General features: G+C 37.2%; 1 protein-coding gene across 1 annotated transcript; it reads right to left on the reverse strand.

The window, feature by feature from the left end:
- Positions 1-549: 549 nt before the first annotated feature.
- On the reverse strand, positions 550-20,922 carry LOC124157824 (3-ketoacyl-CoA thiolase, mitochondrial). The gene is made up of 8 exons (XM_046532855.1): positions 20,729-20,922; positions 20,475-20,641; positions 11,549-11,680; positions 6,495-6,759; positions 6,220-6,395; positions 5,237-5,437; positions 4,229-4,383; positions 550-935 (listed from the first exon to the last, which is right to left on the reverse strand). Exons 1-8 carry the CDS (start codon positions 20,745-20,747, stop codon positions 851-853), a joined length of 1,200 nt encoding a protein of 399 aa, XP_046388811.1. The 5' UTR covers positions 20,748-20,922; the 3' UTR covers positions 550-850.
- Between the last annotated feature and the right edge of the window lie 492 nt (positions 20,923-21,414).

Raw genomic sequence — 21,414 nt, forward strand, 5'->3', positions numbered from 1 at the left:
AATGTTCAACAAGTGTTAAAGAGGGAACAGAGAGGAGTAAACCCTTATGCTCAGGATAAGTGAATTCTATGCAATTTCTAATCCATAGGAGTTACATTAAATGGATCAACCAAAAATATACAATTATGTATAAATTTTTCTTCTAGGGAGAGACTATGGGAAGAAAAGAAAACCATGCTGGCCCCCTCACAAGCCTAACATTGGAATCAGCACCTATCTTTTCTGCCTATCTGTACCCATAGTTGAAACCGAAAAATTGATAGGAATACATACCTAATTCAAACTTCATTTTTAAGAAATTCATTGTGAGGGCATACTTTGATCCATAATAAATAAATGATGCTTTTAGGGTATTCTGGGCCTTCCCTAAGAATTTTTGGGTGACTTCACTTATTAATGTGCCTTACAAGAATATTTCAAGCCTTCTTAGTCCAACCTCTTATTGGTAGTATCTCCGAATACTAAACATACAAAAAGTTACTTAACATGAAAAATGGAATGAACATTCACTTCTCCAACAAGTGATGAAACATTTAAATTATACAAGCATTCAACAATAGCAACAGAGCTTTATTTGTAAAACATAATACACAAAATATATTACCACATGATTAAGACGATTAGAAATATAACATTTATCCTCTTCATAAAGATTTGCCAATAGTATTCAGTTATTAGATAAGGATACAATGGTTTTCAATCCTCAACTAAATAAAGTAGACATAAATTTGTATGATTTAAGAACATTTTCATCAGTCTTTAAAAGTGGCTGGAAGCTTTCAGGATTACCTTAAGTCTCCTGCTCACCAGTTCATGGACACGTACATGCTTTAAAATTCAATACACACCATCAGTGAATACTTTCCAACAAGACGGCAATTCCCTGGCCTCCACCAATACATGCAGAGCCCACACCATATTTGGCTTTCCTGCGCCTATAAAGAAATATAAAAGAGAATGAAAGCTGAAACTATAACCGTGATTTGTTGATAATGAAATTATGTAAAATATAAAAAAATATGAAAATTAAATAATTATATGTTTAATAACCAATACCAACTGGTGTAAACCAGACGGACTACTAAATATTAATGAAAAATAGCAAGTCTGAGAACACTACAAAGAGGCATGTAAAACAGCCTGAAAGATCTCTATGTACAAGGAATTGATGGTATATTACTTCTCTCTCCTTTCCTAGTTATTGAGAATCAGCCTAGGCATGAGAAGAAAGAGCTGTTTTGATATTCCTCAATCAACCTGGGATATTTGGAGGCATCCTTAGTTTTCTACAACCAATGGAATTTGGGACATGAATTTCTAATTCAGTGAAAAGTAATGGCAGAGTGCCAAATTGCCTGAAAAAATCTAATGCACTACTGTACACAGAGAGGTTATACTTCCAGCTAAACACATTTGTTGACGACAGCAGCATTCCTTTCTTTATAATTAGCAGATATCTCAAGCACATTTCGATTTTCCTTTATTGAATGTCAATAGTTTCTCCTGTATACAAAAGTAGAATTCCATACATTCTCTCTCTCTCTTTGTTGTCCCGCCATTCTAATAAATGTTTTAAGTTGATTCATTCTACCGTCACTACCCCAACCTAAACAGGTTATGGGCCCAGTCACATAATGAGATTGTGTGGGCACATACAGCAAACTCCCAATTATCCGGGCTAATGATGGGGAGAGCCAGCATGAATATTCAGAAAACACAAATAATCCAAGCTTTCACTTTATTGTAATTATCATCATTTGCGTAAATCAATTAATCCATAATTATCTACACACATTTGATGTTATTTTAGATTGCTTTCCAGAATCATTAAGAGCTTCCTTCCCTGACTGCAATCTTTTTAGCGGTGATAACGTGATTGCACTCGTATCCTTACTACTTCGTGCAATACCTCATCCGTGATCAATCCTCATCGAAAACTGCTCATCCGTGACTGCGAATTCACAGGTTCAGAAACGTGGTTTGCATGAATGTTTCATAACCTCCGTGTAATGTCGGAAGCTAAACTGTTGGGCTCCATCCCGTGTCATGCACAAGTTGCCCAGGATGCAGCTGCTGCAGGACGCAGATCTGTGATCACTGAGCACAATTGCGCACCGCAATGCTTTGAAAACAGGAAAACAGAACTCCAGTGACGGCAACTGACGTGTGTTCACCCCATCGTCCAGCAGTGGTAATAAGACACCAGATCTTATGGTAAACTGTCTATGCAGGTGAGTGCCTGGCTATGATTCATTCATCCTTTACGTCCACTTCCCCGGTTGCCTTCACTTCTACTCATCTGCTTCCACTATTCCCTTCCTATCCAGTTTGACCTTGAATAATCACAGGGTAAACATGCCCGAGTGCAATGAAATCTCCAGTTTCTGTGGACCACACTTCACTGCATGCAAGTCCACAGCAATAACTTAAGCGTTAGCGATATGAAATATACATTTAATGATCGAAGATAACATTTTTCTTAATTTACGATATGTTAACTATTGAAGAATTGTCTAAAATTACTCAAGAGTTTTCTTTTCTCCCACCACTGATTGTAGTCGGCAATGTTAGATCAGATGTCCAAGTAAACTTGAAACATTCCTTATCAGCAATACAATAATTCAATTTTTCAAAGGGATTTCAAATAGAAATAATAGATCCGGAGTAGTCATTCATTAAAATGCAAATATCCTGGTGCTTTTGCGTCTCATTTCATTTATTTTTTTATAAAGATTGCCGAAAACATCGAAGGAATGTGAATTTCATGCACGGATAAACCGCACCCCGATAATCAGGAGTCAGCTGTAGTTTCAGTTTGGAGACCTTTGTTCCTGGTGATAGCATTCATTAATTTCAACGATTATGTCCTGAATTGCCATTTTTTTTTGTTTTTCTTTGAATGATCATTAATACAATGCAATCAAAACGACCACGCCAGAGCCATTCTCTAGTATGATCCAATAGGTTGAGTCCGCAAAGCTACAAATATTGATAAATTTGAAGGACACAGTGACTATGAAGTGCAGAAAGGGTCTAGTAGGTTAAGATGGTGAAAAGTGCCCCCAGATGTTTTGAAAAATAAAATAAATACACTTGAAGTGCATAAAAAATTATGCCATTTGCTCATGGGAGCACACTGGCTATGACTGCCTCTCATGAACTTTGTGCAATGTGGTAGTTTGATGTGGCATCTGGATCATGGTTTCGGTCATCGTACAGCAATTTGATGCTCTCACCAATTCAGGACGATCACAGATCATGATGCTACTCATTGAACAAGATTCAGCCACAGATGCCAGGTTTTGCAGAAACAAGGCCAATAATTGTTTAGTGATATTTTATTAGCAAAATTATGAACAAATATGCAAGTTACGGCAAACACAGATCTTATTCCTCTGTGAAATAGCACCGATACAAAAGAAAAGCTCTAGGTAAAAGTGAACATGGGAATTGAGGGGCTTCATCTCCACTAATGGATATTACGAGCGCCCAATATAGCGAGCGATTTTTCAGAGATTTTGAGCAATTGTTAAACCAAGCTTCCACTGTACGTCTATTTGAGAGAAAACTTATTATATAAACCTAAATACTAAAGACTAGAGAAAAACCCAACAGATTTTGGGAAAGCCGAAAATTTGTTTGAGATGTTTGCACTCCATTGGAGCAGAATTTGGAAGAGCAGTGCATAGCGGTCAATTTGCCTAAAAGTGTGATGCCAATTTCTTTTCCACATCTGCTTTTTAAATGAGACTGTTGATGTCAGCAGCCTTCTTTTCTTTACAATTAACAGATGTCCTAAGTATATTTTGTTTTTTCTGTTATGAATGCCAATTGTTTCTCCTGCATTTATGCGTTGAAGTTTCTGCACATTCTCTCTATGAACACGTCATCACACCATTCTCATACATTGCTGTTTATGCGAAGTTCACTTTATTTATTCCACTCTCGCTAACCAAACCTCAACATTATTTCTCCCTGAAATTATAACACCAACAACAAACCCCTTTGGGTATCCTGAAATTTTGCCGTCGATCTCTACATTTTGAAGTAATTGGATTTCTCTCCTCCTAAATAATACAATTACGGACTATGAAATGACTGTATACGACGTGCATATGTTAAGGTGAGACAATGGATGAAGTAAATAATTTTTTATTATTAGCTTAATCATAAGAAGCTTCTGTAAAATAATACTGATGAGTACTTAATGAATAAAAAATATCCTTACCTGAGTTCATGCACCAAGTGAGCTGTGATTCGAGATCCAGAAGCAGCCAATGGATGACCCAGCGCAATAGCACCTCCGTCAACATTCAGTTTTGATTGATCCAATTTCAACTCTTTCGCACAGGCCAAGGTCTGAGCAGCAAAAGCTTCATTGATCTGTGAAGTAGAGCAGTACACAATAAGTTAAATGAAAAACCAATTAAACATCAAATGTCCAGTTTATAACAACTGATTACAAAGTAAACAGTGAAATAGCAATACTTTATGTCTTAAAGTTGAAAATCCATAATTAATTGATTGGTAGCTATGTTAGTCAACTTGAGCTGCTACATACACCTCAATCATTCAAAGGACGACATTGATTGATTCATATTTAATTTAAAAAAAAGTTAATTCTCTAGAGAGGAATACTTGATCTCTCCTATTACACTACAAATACTTGGAATACTCCAGAACTACAACAGCATAATCTAAGGCCAAGACAATTAACATTGTAGAAAAGTCAGTCAAACAACATTAGAATTAGTTTAATAAGAGATTGCAATATTTTCACTGAATTTATTTTTTCTTGACCTATTTCATTGTTACAACAACAATTTCAAGTGCATCATGCTCAGCCAAGATATTCCATAAGTATAGTATTTTTTCTCACTTTTTACTGAGGAAGAAGCATAGTTCAGCACAATGGCGTGTACATCTTCGTGAAATATGCTCCATAAAAGGAAAAAACTGATTTAAGATAGTAAGTTTTAGAAAAATACTTGGCTTTGAATCCCAAGGAATAATTGGGGGCACACTTTATCAATTCAATGGCATGATATGAAAAAACAGCTTTATCATGATCACTTCTACCTACCACTGCAACCTTATGTTACAGTGGAATGATCTTTAGGTCATAGCTATGTGCATACTATGTTTTGATTCTCATCATGCCAGAATGATCTTTTTATTCCTGAAAAAGGAAACAATCAATATAGATTACAGAATTTGTAAAAACAATAAATTTCACCTCAATCAAATCCATGTCCTTGAGAGACATTCCTGCAGCTTTGAGCACATTAGTTATGGCAGGAACTGGTCCAATGCCCATAATGCTTGGCTCCACTCCCACATAAGAATAAGCTACAAGCCTTGCCAAAGGCTTGAGGCCATGCTGCTTCACTGCCTCTTCACTAGCAAGCACCACGGCACCAGCACCATCACATACACCCTGAAAGATTGATTCACTAATTAAGTACTTAATTAACAATCTGGAAATGATAACCTTTTTATATATAAACAGGGCACTCTAATACAAAGTGTGGAAAGTATTGGAGTGGAAGCTACAGAATTACACAAACAGAATCTGTAAATGGAAATGCTGGAGTTTGACTAGTTAGCAGGGAGAGCCCCAGAATGTGAGTGAAAAGTTACCAGCAAAAATGATACAATAGAAATGATTAATGTCAAGACTTGACTTAATGATACCATAGTGCAGGTTTATATAGCAACAACTAACTGCATGAAGATGAAGAAGTGCAAGATGTCTATCACCTAAGTAATCAAACACTTAAGAGGCTAAGACTGTTAAGGCTACTTAATGCAGCAAAAGCTTTGAAATCCAGCTACAATGTTGCCACATTTTGTTACTACTGCAGTATTCCTAGCAGCAAAATAATTAGCTAATAAAAATTGTCCCTGAATGGCTTTTTAAGTACGTAACACATTCAACACTAAATCAATGAATATGCTGCAAGTCTTTTACATCATGATTATTTCACCATTATGTAGAAGTTCAGAGATTCTAACTGCCTCTCCAAACTTGACCATAACTTTTATTTGCTCTATAGAGATGATTCATTTTACTAAAGTTAGTTGAAAAAAATGTTTGAGTGTATGTAACACTAAATATGTTCTCCTGAAAGATTTGTACACCAGCAATACATTTCCATTTTATAGAGCAATAATAATTGATAGATCATAGCATCTAAAAATTTATGCCAAAATACTTACAGATGCTGAACCAGCAGTGACAACACCACCCTTCTTAAATACTGGAGGTAACTTGGCAAGGCCTTCCAAAGTGGTCCCTGGCTTGGGATGCTCATCTGTGTCCACAACTACATCCTTTCGCTTAATACTAACAGTCACTGGAGCCAATTCTTCCTTAAATCTCCCTTCATCATTGGCTACAGGAACAAAAGCCATTAGCAGAGCATAGATTAAACATTAAAAAATAGCTAATATATGTATCAAAATAATTCACTTCATAAATAATTTCTACATACCCTTCTTCCACAATGTCTGTGATCTGAGAGAATATTTTTCTGTTTCCTCTCGTGGAATGGAATACTGTTCAGCTAACTTCTCAGCTGTCAGAGCCATTGGCAACTTACAGTACGTATCTGTAAGACTTGCCCATAGAGAATCCTCCAGCTCCATTTGTGATCCTAGGGGTACTCCAAATCTTACATTCCTCACCATATGTGGGGCTTGGCTCATGTTGTCCACACCTCCAGTAAGGACAATGTTAGAATCTCCCACTAAGATATTCTAACCAAATAGAAAAAGTAGAATAAGAGAAGTGATTGATAGGCCTATGGTAAATATGCAGTTAGCATAAAGCCTCACACTGCATTAAGTATGTTATTTTTCATTTTTTCCAGATCCAGTGAACATCCAATTGAGCACATGGATCAGTACATAAATATGCTCAATTGAAATTATGTATTATATTATTGCATAAATATGCTCACACACAATTGGGTACATGAATATGCTCAATTATTATTATTTCGAGTAAAGAATGACACCACAAACTGCGAATATGCATACCCATACCATTCCATTCAAATGCCAGCCCTAATATATTTGGCAATTCTATTTTGAGCACCATCATATACCTACAGGGTGACCAACACATGCAACAAGCAACACAAAAAAAAATCTAGATTTGTTTCCAGCCCTCTTTCAACATAATCTATATATATAAAAGAAAGTCGAAAAAGGTGTTAGTTAGAACACTTATAACTCGAGAACGGCTGCACCGATTTCAATGAGATTTGGTTCTTTGGATTCGTCTCAGGCGGGGTTAACATATAGGCCATTAAAAAAAGGATAATTTCACAAAAAAAATTCATCTCTTTCTAACAATATGTTTTTAGGAGTTAGCAACGCAACAGCAATTGATAAGTCGGTCAAAACTACCAATTAAATTATTTGTTTTGTTTTTACCCATTTAATAACTGAACTTCGTAACAATATAATATTTTAATTACTAAATATATTCAAAATATTGAAATTGCATTTAAAATATTTAATTCTAGCTAATTTTAAGCCCAGCTCGAGTTGACTCTTCACTACCGTGTTTGTAAACAAATCTCCAAGCAATTGTTGACAAAAGGTAATGTCCGTGTTCCTGTCGAGGAATCGAGCAGTTTGATTACACTTTCTCCGAATATTTGCAATTTTTTTTTGGAAGGTGAGCTCATCAACAAAGAGTTCCAGAATATGATTGATCACCACAAAAATCAAAAATGATTGATTGAGTGAGCAATTTCGACGGCCTAGAACGAAGATGTGGATCACTCAAACTAGGTAAATCAGGATCAAATAATTGGTACTCTGCATGAATTCAAATCTTTTAACTGAGTAATAAACGAAGACGAAGTCACCAACCATCTAACTGAATATATAAAGTCCTTGGACGTACCTTGCTTACCACGGCACGATTAACAGCTAAAGGAAGGCTCTGTGTTCATGTTATTTCGAAACCTAAACTCACCATAGCTATCCAACGGAACGCGTTTGGTTATTTAAAAAATTGATAATGAATGTGACTCACGCGACTTTACTCAAAGGAAAACTCAAAGATGAGGGAGTTCTCATTCCTCATCTTTCCATGATCCCAACATATATGCCCTTTTGAGCTTAAATGTATTCAATTTCCAAGTAGTGTTGCATTCGCGATAACGATTAACAAATCGCATGGTCAGTCTTTCAGTTTTAGTGATGTTTGTGCTCATGTGCTAATAAAAACCCATGATTTTCTCATGGTAAATTAAACCTGCTATGTTTACGAGTCGGTAAACCATCCGCTGTATTTCTTCCTTCGCTTCAAGGGCGCAGCTAATACTACGGGTCTTTAGGGTATGGAAAACTCGCTAAGGTAAGCGAGAGGTGTGGGGGCCCTCCCCCAGACATTTTTTCAAGATAAATGGTTCAAAATAGCGGATTTTGCGGCTGTGTGAATAGTTAAATATTTTTGTTTGTTACCTATCCGTCCCCCTAATATTAGTAACAAAGTTTTTTATAAATAAGTTCTCTGAGCTCTTGGGGAGGTTTTACCCCCCAAAACCCCCCTCGCTGCGTCACTGCTTCGCTTCGCCATATTTATTTAGCGTCATCTGTTTTATATTGCACCTGATAAAAGAAAAACTGTTGTTTATCATAAGGTGCTTGACGCACTACATTAAACCCGAATGTGTAGGACACACCGAAGTGCGTTTACGTAGTGCATTTTTTCCAAACAGAGATACTGTAACTGGCGCGCCTAAAGTCATTTGATACGAATGCTGCTGCTTCATAGGGGCTTTTCTTACACGATTTTGAGCATCAGTCAAGCGTCGGTCTGGCGTTGTGTTAACCTGCCCCGTGAACGGGCTAAGTGTACGCAACAGACTTGGACTTAAAAACTTTTTTTTACGGTTAAAAGCCAGCATCAAATAGCCAGAAAGTGAATGCGTATAATTTTTATTTCATTAACTGCTTTATAAAACTACAATGCCCAAAATTTCTTAAGCTATTTTCATGCTCATTTACGTAGTTTTATTGAATTAGTATCTTATTTTATTATAATAAACATGGTTATAAACGATACAGCCGCTCTTGATTTAAAAATGTGTAACTAAACTGTTAGTTCATTGATTGTTAGGGGGTACGAAGTCCGCCGGGTCAGCTAGTGTTTTAATAAAATACAGAATTGAAAAAATTATGCAACTATTTGAAGCAAGAATTAACTCTGGGAATACGTAAAGTAAACCCCCAAAAAATAAACCCGGTCCTTGCTCTGCCTGAGTGTGCTGGCTAGCCCACAGTCCTGATTGGCACCCTTTCAGAGTTTTTATTCAGTTTTCTCCCTAAATTTATTTTGTCTTAGGATCACCCTTTACACAGCAGGGACTTAGTAGACAGATGGGCAATTTGGAAGGGAAATAACTAGGGATGGACGGATCCAGGATTTTTTTTCCGGATCCGGATTCGGATCGGATCCTTGACTTTTAGAGCCGGATCTTTCGGATCGGATATTTTCAGATCCAAATGCATTTTCAAAATCCTGCTATTAAACGAAGTTCAAGTTTATTCTGGGTACATACAATCTAAGGAATGCTTTTTAGATTTTCCTAAACATTTTAATATTTTTATAAATTAAAAATCATTTTTATAGGCTTTCAAGTTGTTTTTTTTTAAACATCTTTACATGCTCAGGACCTTAACTGTTACACTTGGGTTTGGAAATGAAAATAGGAAAAATCTTTGGATATGCCACTGACCAGTGGCGTAGGACAAGAATCGCATGCGACGGCACATTCGAAGATAGAATCTGAACTCTTTCCACCCTTATGGGGCATTCATTCACAGAAACTATTGTTTAAAATTTCGGACCCCGATCCGATATCTTCCACGACTCTGGATCCGATGTATCCGATGAAGGGCAATATCCATGGATATTGGGATCCGAGGTATCCGATTCGACCATCCCTAGAAATAACCCATGCTAGAAATGTGATGATGGGCAAGTTGCACAGAGCAAGATGTTAGAAGTCCTGTTACAATATAGCATACAGTAGAAGCTTGTTTTAGTGACAGCATAGAGGAGATTCACGTTAAAAGAAGACGCAACCCAACGATTGACATTGTACTGTCAAAAGATCCATGATTAAGCATGCAAAAAGAATATGGACATAGCCCAGAAGTCCCTGCCAGAATATACGCTTGGTATTATGAGGTATGTCATGATGATGAAGACAATCGTTGAGGGATGAGTAGATTGAAAAATACAGAAAAAGAAGGCCTTGAATAATAAATATGGAACAGGTAGAGAAAGATTTGAAAGAGAATAAATACATACACATGAAAAGATCAGCAACATTAAAGCCAGGATAGCCTTGTATGGGGAGAAGACTTCGCCTTTTTGCCAGGGTGCGCACTGTCGATGGGGGACAGTGTTGGGCATTCATCTAATGTATTTATCTGAATATAAGTCCCCCCTTTTTTCCAAAAATGTCCGTGGTAATTATAAAGAGGGGACTATATTCAAATGCATTTTTTAAATTTTTACCTGAAGCCTCAAAATTAGGGGGGGACTATATTCAGATGGAGACTATATTCAGAGAATTATGCGGTAATATTTTCACCTTTTCCCTGTGCCTCAAGTTTTTCCCTCACCAGAAATCCCCTTACAGTCCCGATTTTTATTTACCTGACTGGCATGAACCTTGTATTAGAACACAGCAGAGAGTGAAGGTGTGGGTAAAGGGCACAGTTAACTCACAGTTGTGTAGAGTTACCAATGGATAGAATGGCCAGAAAACAATCTACATTGTACTTGATTTCAGTCAGCACCTTACCCACACCACCAATTCTCCATCAATAATTGTTTTTCAATATGTCATTCGTAAAATTATGCACAAATACCGAGGTTATGGCAAATGCAATCTTATTTCTCTGTGAAATAACAACAATATGAACGAAAAGCTGTAAATAAAAAGGACTATGGGAATTGAGGGACTTCGTCCTTCACCTTCGGTTATAATGAGCACCCAAGAGAGCTAGTAATTTTACATAATATGCTGAGCACTTATTAAACCGGGCTTCCACCGTATACACATCACCATACATTCCAGATCTGCTATTATATTGCCATAATAAATACAGTTGCTGATGGATTTGGCTATTAGTCTATCTGCTGGTTACATCTAATCAAGAAAGAAGATGAAAAGTCTAGTAGGTAGGGAGTGCCAACCTGGACATATTCAGATGGACCATCTTTTTTCCCAGGAAACCATATTGTGACCTAAGTATGTATGCACTTTTAAGGTATATCATGAGCATGAATACACTCTCCACAAAATGTACAAAACACAATGATACAATTATGTTTTCAAGCCTAATTGCATTCAATACTATTTAAAAATGTAAATGCACGAATTATTTAGAAAGACACACCAAAACTAGGCAATGGTGTCAAGTCAAGGTAATATTACGGCCATTAACCTCAGAATACCAACCAGTTGACAGAAAATAAGTAAAAAGACCAAACATAAAAGGCATTTTTCATTACCTGAGCTCCATTTACTATGGACTGGAAACCTGAACCACATAACCGGTTCACAGTTAGGGCTGGTCTGTCCAATGGGATTCCACACCGCAAGAGCACATGTCTTGACATGAATATTGAGTCGGGAGAGGTAGCCTAATAAGAGAAAGATTAATTTATTATTTTCCCTCTATTTCAGACTGTAAAGTTTTCTGAAATATTGGTAATTAGTATGTTTTATTTGTCAAAAGCACTCTTTACTCATAAATCCACTGCATGTTTGAATATCAATTGACAATGGTTCAAGAGGAAGAATTTGAAAAGTGGCTCCAAAAATAAGATTTTTTATAATACTTATATTTGACTAACCAGTGGTTAAAGTGTCTCTTAAAAATTAAACTTGGAATTTTTGATTTTAACCTTATTGTTACAAGTTTTCCTTTGGCATTAACACCATTGGCAGCCAGAATTAAATAGCTGATGGTTGCCATTCACTGTTTCACCGCTGGATTCAATTCTAATTTCAGGCATTGCAGGCACACCTGGCACCGAGTGTAGTACCCACATGGACACGCTAAGCATTTAAAGGCAGACAACTAACCCGTTGATTTTCATAATAATCAGCTGATATTTACCGGTGTCACTGAACCTTTTAATAGTTGTACACAGCTAGAGTCAAATCATTGAAGCTGAAAATCGGTTGTAACCTCCAAATTCTTAGAAATTATACCAATTGACTTGAAATTTTGTAAATAGTTAGAGAATGTGTTAACAAACATTAGAGGCATAGTGCCAATTGATGCTTTCACCTTGGGGGTGGTTTCCACCCCTTCTCAGAGGTGGAATTTAAAAAAAATGTAGTATCAAGTTTTTGTGATAAATCAATAATTCCCAAGTTATACACGATTGAAACATTAGCATTTCTATTAAAAGGACCACATTTTCAAATGTTTTTTCAAGAAAAACTCAAAAAGTAAACCTGCATTCGAAATAGATAAAACACCCACAAATTTGGCTTTTAAAGTAACAAAGAGAACTGATTTTTTAAGGAATGATTTATGGTGGAATATAAAGCAGGATATGTTTGGGGGATGGGGTCTTTGGTTTGGTTATGATACTCAAATGGACTTCAAATTACCAAAAAAGGACTGACTACACAGGTTAAAGACCTTTAAGTGTTTCATAGTACAGTAGATTCCGGTTAATTGGGACACATGGGGACTTGTGCACTTTGCCCCAATTAAGCAGCTGCCCCAATTAGGCGAACTATCCTGTATACGGGCATAAACAAACGTTGAAATGATGGAAAGAAGACTAAAGAATGTTTATAATGCAACATAAGTTTATTAAACTATTAATTTGATAAATAAATCAACGAGTTTAGTTAATTTATTATCATTTTTAAGAATTATAACATTTTTGTTAAAAATATTTTTCACAGCCTCAGGCAACGCTGAACGAATGTCTTTTATGCGAAAAATCCACAGAGAAAAAATCATTCGCCTTGACCGGGATTCGAACCCGGATCCCTCGATTTCTGGCCGAGTGCTTTAGCCAGTTAAGCTACCGAGGCGTCATTCTTCCTTGTGGAAATTTGTGGACTATACCGGACATGGTGGTATGGACTGCCGAGCATATTATGCGACGAGCAGTCCAAATCGTGCGCATGGCGCCACAGCCGGAGAGTAAAGCCCGAACTTTGAACACAAGGGGTGTTCTCTCTTGACGAATTTAAGTATACCGGGACTAGCCACGGTGATAACTTTACGGGAGTCACCCGCAATGCACAATTGTGCATTGCGGGTGACTCCCGTAAAGTTATCACCGTGGCTAGTCCCGGTATACTTAAAAAAGAATGTCTTTTACTAAGTCCTATTAAAGAAAAGTCTTATCCTCTTGCGGATAGTAGAACAACAAGAGCTTTCGAAATAGGGCAAGAATAGGAACATTTGTGAAAAATAAGAGTAAATCAAAGGAGGAAAATAAAAAAAAAGTATTCTGAAAACAAAAAAATTTAATTTCCTCGCGAGTATAGAGTCTATGTCGCCGACTCATGGCCCAATAAAGCGGCATGCTGTCCCAATTAAGCGGAGAATACTCTGGGATATTCCTCTATTGGGTTCTGTTCTTCAAGATCTGCCCCAATTAAGTGGCTGCCCCAAGTAACCGGTGGACCCATTAAACAGAATCTACTGTACTTAAATATACCTTTCAAATAAGCACAAACAAAAGTCAAAAGAAACAAAATTGAAGGATTGAAAGAAGGCTATTCAAGCACTATAAAAGACTTTGAAGACGTGTAACTCATGAGATCACATATTTTTCCATCATTTAACATCCAATACATCAGTTTGAGTATGTATTACCACAATGAAGTTACCTTCCACCAACCAAATCTGCCGATAATATATACCCCTTGCGTGACTAACTCACTAATATACAGCGGCGCAGCAAGGTTCTTGGGAGATAAAACCCCCCTCTCCCAGAGCTCAGAGAAATTTTTAAGTTTAATCTATTTTACTTGATTAGATTGATATTACGAATAGATTAGTGTAAGGATTAATAAAATATCCCGCAGAAAGACGCAAAACTCACCATTTTGAAACATTTATCTTAAAATTCCGCAATTTAATAATCTTGCACCTACCCCTTATCCTGGTGGGTATTCCATTACCCCACACATCCCGGTATTAGCTGCACCTAAACCCCCCACATTGCCCCCCCCAATTCCTAGCAGTGCCCCTGCCCACATATACCTACTCATTCCCATCCACTTTCATAAGAGTTACACAGCTTAAAACTTTTGTGGATGTAGGGGACAAAAAATGATCCAGAGGAAATTCTAACAACCCCGACATTCTAACTCCTTCCCGACAAAAAATATCTCAAAATGGAGGAAATTGCAATTTTTTTGTACACTCTGGCACTCAATGGCTCTGGGTCTAGAACTGCTGAACTTACGTTGAATGTCATTCATTACTTGAAAACTAGATTCGAGTACCTTTCCCATGATCCGCTACTTATTATTCTCTACTCAACGACAGCTATGCAAAAACCAGCCTCAGCCAAAGTTTCAAACCAAAATATTCCAAAGACTTCAGCAGGGTCTCCTGAGGTACACAACCCACCTGCACTTCATTTACCCACTTCCAAATGAAGTGCAGGCTTGAAAATTTATAGGGCAATGGCCAACCAAAAGCCCTACTTGATGCACTTTTGAAAACTGGAAGTTCCAATCAATTTCCCAATGAAAATATTCAGAAATCTAATACTCTACCGATAAATGGCTAAGCCATTTCCTTACATTGGATGGCCCAACTGTCCATAAGGGATTGAAAAGGGCGTAGCCCATTAATGAACCCATAGTTCTCTTTGTATGAGTTATTTAGGGATGTGTGCGTACTCGAAAATTTGAGTCGAGTCAAGCAGTTAGTACTCGACTCGAGTGATTCGAGTCGTACTATGAACCTTGAGTCGAGTAGTTTCAGTTACAGAGCTGTTGAGGTCAGTATGTTCAGGAATCTGCTGACAGAAGGCACTATCTCTCACTATGGATCTCTTGTAGTAATATCATTTATAAAGTCCTTCTAATGTAAGAGTTTCAGCTTTTGTATGCATAACAGTGGGCAGGGCACATAATACGAAGAGAGCAAGAGGCCCTAGTGAAACAAGTCTGGGTAGAAAACCCTGATGGAAGACAACCTCCAGGAAGATCGAGAAAAAGATGGAAGGATGAGGTGCTGATTGATATGAGGAAAACGGGAGTCAGCGAGGCAGATGCAGAAGTGAGAAAGACTTGGAGGCAGAAAGTTGGCGTGGCTAAATATCATATGGGGTATAAATGGCCATGGGAGGGAGTGAGTGAGTATACATAACAGTCAACCATCATAGTTATCGCTGTGGGTGCCGAATATCTTTACGTCAGCCACAGCATCCGACTGTCTTACTGGCTGACTGGCAGCATTTTAAGACTAATTGGAGTGGACCACAGCATCGCTCATGCTTTCTTATGCATTACTTTTGTACCCTAACATACTGTCTTTACTCAAACACCGAGGGATTATGCAAAATTGTTAGGATTTCTATGGAAAAAAATGCAACTTCTACGTTTCAGCGGGCAATGCCAGTTTTTCCTGGTGTTTGACGTCACAAGTGGTGTCATCTTTTAGCCTTTTTGAGCACTAAATACGTCCAATGTTAATTTTCATTTATAATTTTGTTGCGTTTAGTTTCCCTCTTGAACTAACAGAAAATAGTTGCAATGGTTGATTAAAGGAAGTGAGAAATAAAGAAAAATTGCTTTTTTTTATCTACACAACTAAAGCTAAGTTCTATAGTTCGTTCGCTTATTGATGAAAAGAAACAAGGAAGTGCTAAATCTGAAGAGAGGAAATGGTTGTTGGATTAACCCTGGAGTACTCGTGCACCTTTTCTGAATGCGAGGACTTGCTCTGAGCATGTCAGGCTCTATATTTTCTTGTTGAAGTCTCAACCTATGAAAGTCGACTATTTTTCTTCCTTTGTTTTTTAAATAAAATTAATTATACTTGAATGGACCATTTCAAAAGCAAGCCCATTTGCATCTGATAAAATATTTAATTATTACTTCATCTCGATGGGATTCTAAAATATATTGCTATTACAGGCATCCCCCGAGTTACGTAAGAGATGCGTTCCGGCAGACTATGCGTAAGTCGAAATTTACGTAAGTCGAACCTTTGCGTTGGCGCTTCAGAGATTGCTGTATAACAAGTTGTATCGTAAAGAAATGAGCGCAACCACATACGCCACCACATCCATCGCTAGAACTGCAAATTTTCACGTTGATTGCTGACTTGGGATTTATAAGCGATTTTTCTACAGAAATTAATGAAATTTCCTTCGAGGAATGACAAAAATGGGTCACTTTGTTATTTTTAGCACGTAAAAAACTCTATAACTATTCGATATTTTTTCTACCATAGTTTGTACGAGCGAATATCTACTTCTTCGCGCTCGCATTCGAAAATTAACGTAATCATTTGAAATACGGTTATCGCTTACGTAAGTACGGATTTACGTAAGTCGAGACATACGTAACTTGGGGGATGCCTGTACTTGTTATTGATTTATTGACTAGTCAAATCATTACAAAGTGCTAATAGTAGAATAGAAAGAACATTTTGAGACAAAATTAGTAGTGAACATTATTATGCAAGCACACTTTTTCCACTAAAATGCCAAGAATATTCAAGATCCATTTAAATTGTTTATACAACTTTTGATTAAACTTCCCAAGGTTTCCAAATCTTCCAACTTTGGAAACAAAGTAATTGTCCAGCTACACAAGTGTGTTGTGAAAGACACCCTATTTTCCTACAGGCAGCAATACTGTAACATGGAGACATCAAAACCTGCTACCTGAGCATGTAGAACAATTGGTTTTTCTGCATGGGAATTTGAAATGGTCATACATAACATGATATATTTACATATACAATCTTAATTACCATTGAAAAATATCTTTGTGCTGCTGCCTTTTGGAGTCTCAAAACATCGGTGAATCAAATTACATTTTTTTTTGGCGTCCATTCATCACAGGTATCCACCCAATTTTACCAGGTCTTTGCATTGTATTAACTTCTAAACTCTGCCATTCTCAAATTCCATCATTGAGTGCCTCAGAAATACATTTCAAACCTGCTTATTTTTCATTCACAATGCCATTCGATTCAGACTCTTCCCTACGCATTCTTTCTCTTTTCTCTTGTACAGTGCAACCTCGATATAACGACACCCCACGGTGCTCCAATAAACACTCGTTATATCGAATTGTCGCTTTACCGGAGGTGGAGCAAATAATAGCCAATATGTATACCTGTTGCGAACACTTATACAGGAACAGGAGTGGTGCGGCGAGAGATTAATTTCTATCCGATAAACGTAAGCATAAATCCAGACAAAAGGCGATGTTTTTTTGAATCACTTAATTTCCTTACTCAAACTACGACTAACTATTCAAACAATTTATAAGCGCTACACTGAATAAAAATCATGCAAAGCATTGTTTTGTCAATCATTATGCCAATGCACAACCGAAGAAGCCATTTTTCTATGCACTTAATTAGCGCATTTATGTAATCATTCTAAAATTTTGGTATTTTCCATTGAAAATTCAAAAATTAACTGATAAAACTGTATCGCGGTTATTTAATGCCTCAAATGTTTCCATTGGTGTATGTTTATTGTTCCTGTCGGTTAAGCGACAATGGGTGAAATAACGTATCGCATTTGTTTCTGCAGTTTACCACATGAATATGAGCACTCCATTAACTTCATTTCTAACAGATCGCTAGCAATACAGAGATTAAGAAATCTTGGTTTAAGTTTTTTCCGGTGGTGAAACCCTCGCTATGGCGAGAGCCAACACCAAAAGGGCCTCGTTAAAACGAATTTTTTAACATGCTCATTATAGGATCGATTGACGGTGCATCGGCTATCTCTCGTAATAGCGGGGGTCTCGCTCTAGCCCGTACTCGCTTTAACGAGGTTCCACTGTATTATATTTTTACAACTGTATTATATTTTTGTGTTATATTTATACACGTGCTATATACTTCTCTTGTAAGACTCTTTTTGCCTATTTTCATTGTACAAGATATCTATGAGGGCTGTTAAAAAAGTATCGGACTTTTTTTTTATTAAAGTGTATTTAATGAACTAGATCTAAAAACTTTAAATCCCCTTCAAAGTAGTCTCCTTGGTGATGCACACCCTTCTCCCAGTGCTTCTGCCACTGTTTAAAACATTTCTGGAAGGCATCTTTTAGAATTCTGTTAAGCTCAGCCGTCGTATTCTGTATAATGTCTTTTCTTACTTGAAATCGAGTTCCTTTCAGGGGCATTTTCAGCTTAGGAAATAGCCAGATGTCACAAGCAGCCACGTCGTGGGGGAGTACGGAGCTTGGTGAAGCAGAGGAGTGTTGTTTTTAGAAAGAAAACTCTGAATTAAATGTGCAGAGTGGGTAGGTCAGTGGCATAGGGGGGGTCAGGAAATATGAAAACACAATAATTTTTCCCCATAAAGGATAACAAAAAAACTGAATTGTTAAATCGTGAATTTGCAAATTTTTTTTTAATAAATGAAGTTTTTTAAATTATGAAATGTGTTAAAATTAGTTTAAAACCCTCTAATGAGTACCCTGTTTTTCAAAAATTTTCCCCCTGATTTTGGACCCCCCCGAACGATATTCCTGGCTACGCCACTGGGGTAGGTGCGTTGTCGTGATGGAGCTGCCAAGTTTTTGTTGCCCACAGATTCGGTTGTTTACGCCGCACAGCATCATTTAGGTGACGAAGAACCTCAAGATAGTATTGTTTTGTGATGGTTTGGCCATAAGGTGCATACTCATGACGCACCACTCCAGTGGAGTCAAAGAAGACTGCCAACATGACCTTGACATGACCTGTCTGATCACAATTCACTTTCCACTGACATGTGACCATTTTTGTATTGTTTATACCACTATTTTATTCGAGTACTGCTCATGGCAGATTCCTCAAAAGCCTCTTATATTTTGCTAATTGTTTCCACTCGCAAATTGCAAAGCTTTTGGCAAAATTTAATGCAGTAACGCTGCTCAAGTTTTTCTGTCATTTTCTAACTTGATAAAAACTGCCGAGCACAACGGATAGGTCTACACTACTAGGTTGACTGCCGGCGACTGAAGCTTTGCCATGACACAAAACAGTGCATGCGCGTGCATGACAGTGCCCTCCACATCCCCACTAAGCTTGGCCGCCAGCGCATCATTCGTTTACGCAGGAGGACTGAAGGCCCGTTACTTTTTGAACAGCCCTCGTATATTGCTAGTATTTTCATGAGAATGTCAGTCCATGTATGAGATAAAAGGGAAATGGCAATCTTGTACACGTAACTACCCTTCATTTTCAATAGCTAACTCGTATAACTACTGCCTCTCACCCATCATTGTATCAGACTCCAGCTTGAGGATTTTGAAGCTTACACAACAGTACATTACTAGAGGAATGCAGCATAAATAAAGTAAATACGATTTTGAAAATAAATTTAGCATTTCTTTTTATAGAATATGAAAAAGGTAATTAATCTTTATTTATTTAATAAAAATTACGATTATATCTAGTGTTAATTGGATATCTAAGTGGGGTGGCTGTAGCCCCTCTCTGGATCTGCTGACAGATGGCAGCAATAATTCCATTTTCTCATTATTATTCATAAGGTTAGCCATCAAAGGGTTTGTAACGGTTTATTAACAAAAAAATAGGAACATGAAGAATTATTTTTCATGATTTACCATTTTTGTTGGCTAATTCTTAAATTTGGACTGGCTGTACAACTTCTGTTATTACTAGTTGCCTATGGATTCCTACATTGGGTTTTCATACTTAATTGAATTCTCTCATAAAATCATTTTGTCTCTCATAAGAATATAAAAAGTTTGAATATGTCAGCTACTAACCCCTTAGTTACTCAAGTAAATTTACTTTGGTAACTTTAACGCAAAAACCCAACGCAACTTTGTTTAGTAAGTCTTTACATCAGAGTTTATCACAAAGTCACTGCCTGTTTCTCACATCATTTTATAACACGTAACTATCTGATTAGATTTAACTCAATTTTCATATCGCAGTCCAATCAATGTAAATTCTGGAGCAATACTCAAGCAAGAACGCGAGCAACCTTAACCTTAATCAGGCTAACCTTAGTCGCCAAGGTTGGGCAATCATTGGCAAGAGTGAACACTTTATATTGAGAAAGAGCTATGCCGAAAATTCAATTTCATGCAAGCTAATAGCAGCACAAACGTAGGTAAATGGGCAATGGGCATACATCATTAATTAGATAAGGTCTTACGAACAGCATCTCATTGAGACCTACCCAAGCCAAAACTAACTTCAAATTTGCAACGGAATCAATATCAATGACTTACACTGAGGACATTGCCTATAACTACAGAGTCCACCGCTTCAGGCTTTATATTTCCAGCTGCTAATGCTGCCTTCGCTGCAACTTCCTGTAATTCCGAAGCACTCTTCTTGACAAATTTTCCACCATACGTTCCAAATGGAGTACGCTTAGCGGCGACAATAAACACACCTAAAAAACAGAAAATCAAGCAAAATAGTAGAATAATTCCACCGCTAAAAGGCAGCCCAGACATCTGACATGAACACCGATTGGTACCTTTCGTTAATGCCGACATTATTACTGAAATTCTACGAGTACAAGAAGCAGTGGAATGATAGGTAAGCGATCACACACGATGACTCTGCAACTACTACTGATACGGCTGGCAGTCACGTATGAGATGCCAGTGGACTTGAAATTATCCACAAATGTCAGCGGTCAGAGATAACTTAAGAATTGGAATTGTAGGTCCTGCCAACGTGACCGCTCTATCGCTCTATACATATCATACATATCTCAACTAAGAAATGAATTCGTTCAGCAATGGCTATTTAAATTTAAAAGATAACGCTAAAATAAAGGGATAGCTCATTATACGATTTGTTTATATACTTGATAAGTGACTTGGCGAAATAAAACTTTGGACTTTGGATTACGTAGTGTCGTAGTGTCTTGTGTCTTTGCGCGCGCAGCACAAATTGAAGGAAAAAAGGACGAGCACGTTCTTGACAACTATTCCTGAACAAATCTATTAAACCTTAGAAGTAAAGAATGTGATTCTTGAGAAGTCATTATACTTAATATTTCAGTAAATTATCTTATTTAAACCTTATTTCAGGTATTTTTTATTCGCCTATGGGATGTAATATTCAGTATTATGTTCATTCGAGAATGTCATAAAATCATCTCCCACTATCAATCATTAATACATACTTCCAAATAAGCGAAAAAATATCAAGGAA

This window comes from Ischnura elegans, chromosome 4, assembly GCF_921293095.1.
Source record: "Ischnura elegans chromosome 4, ioIscEleg1.1, whole genome shotgun sequence".
In the NCBI taxonomy this organism is placed as follows: domain Eukaryota; kingdom Metazoa; phylum Arthropoda; class Insecta; order Odonata; family Coenagrionidae; genus Ischnura; species Ischnura elegans.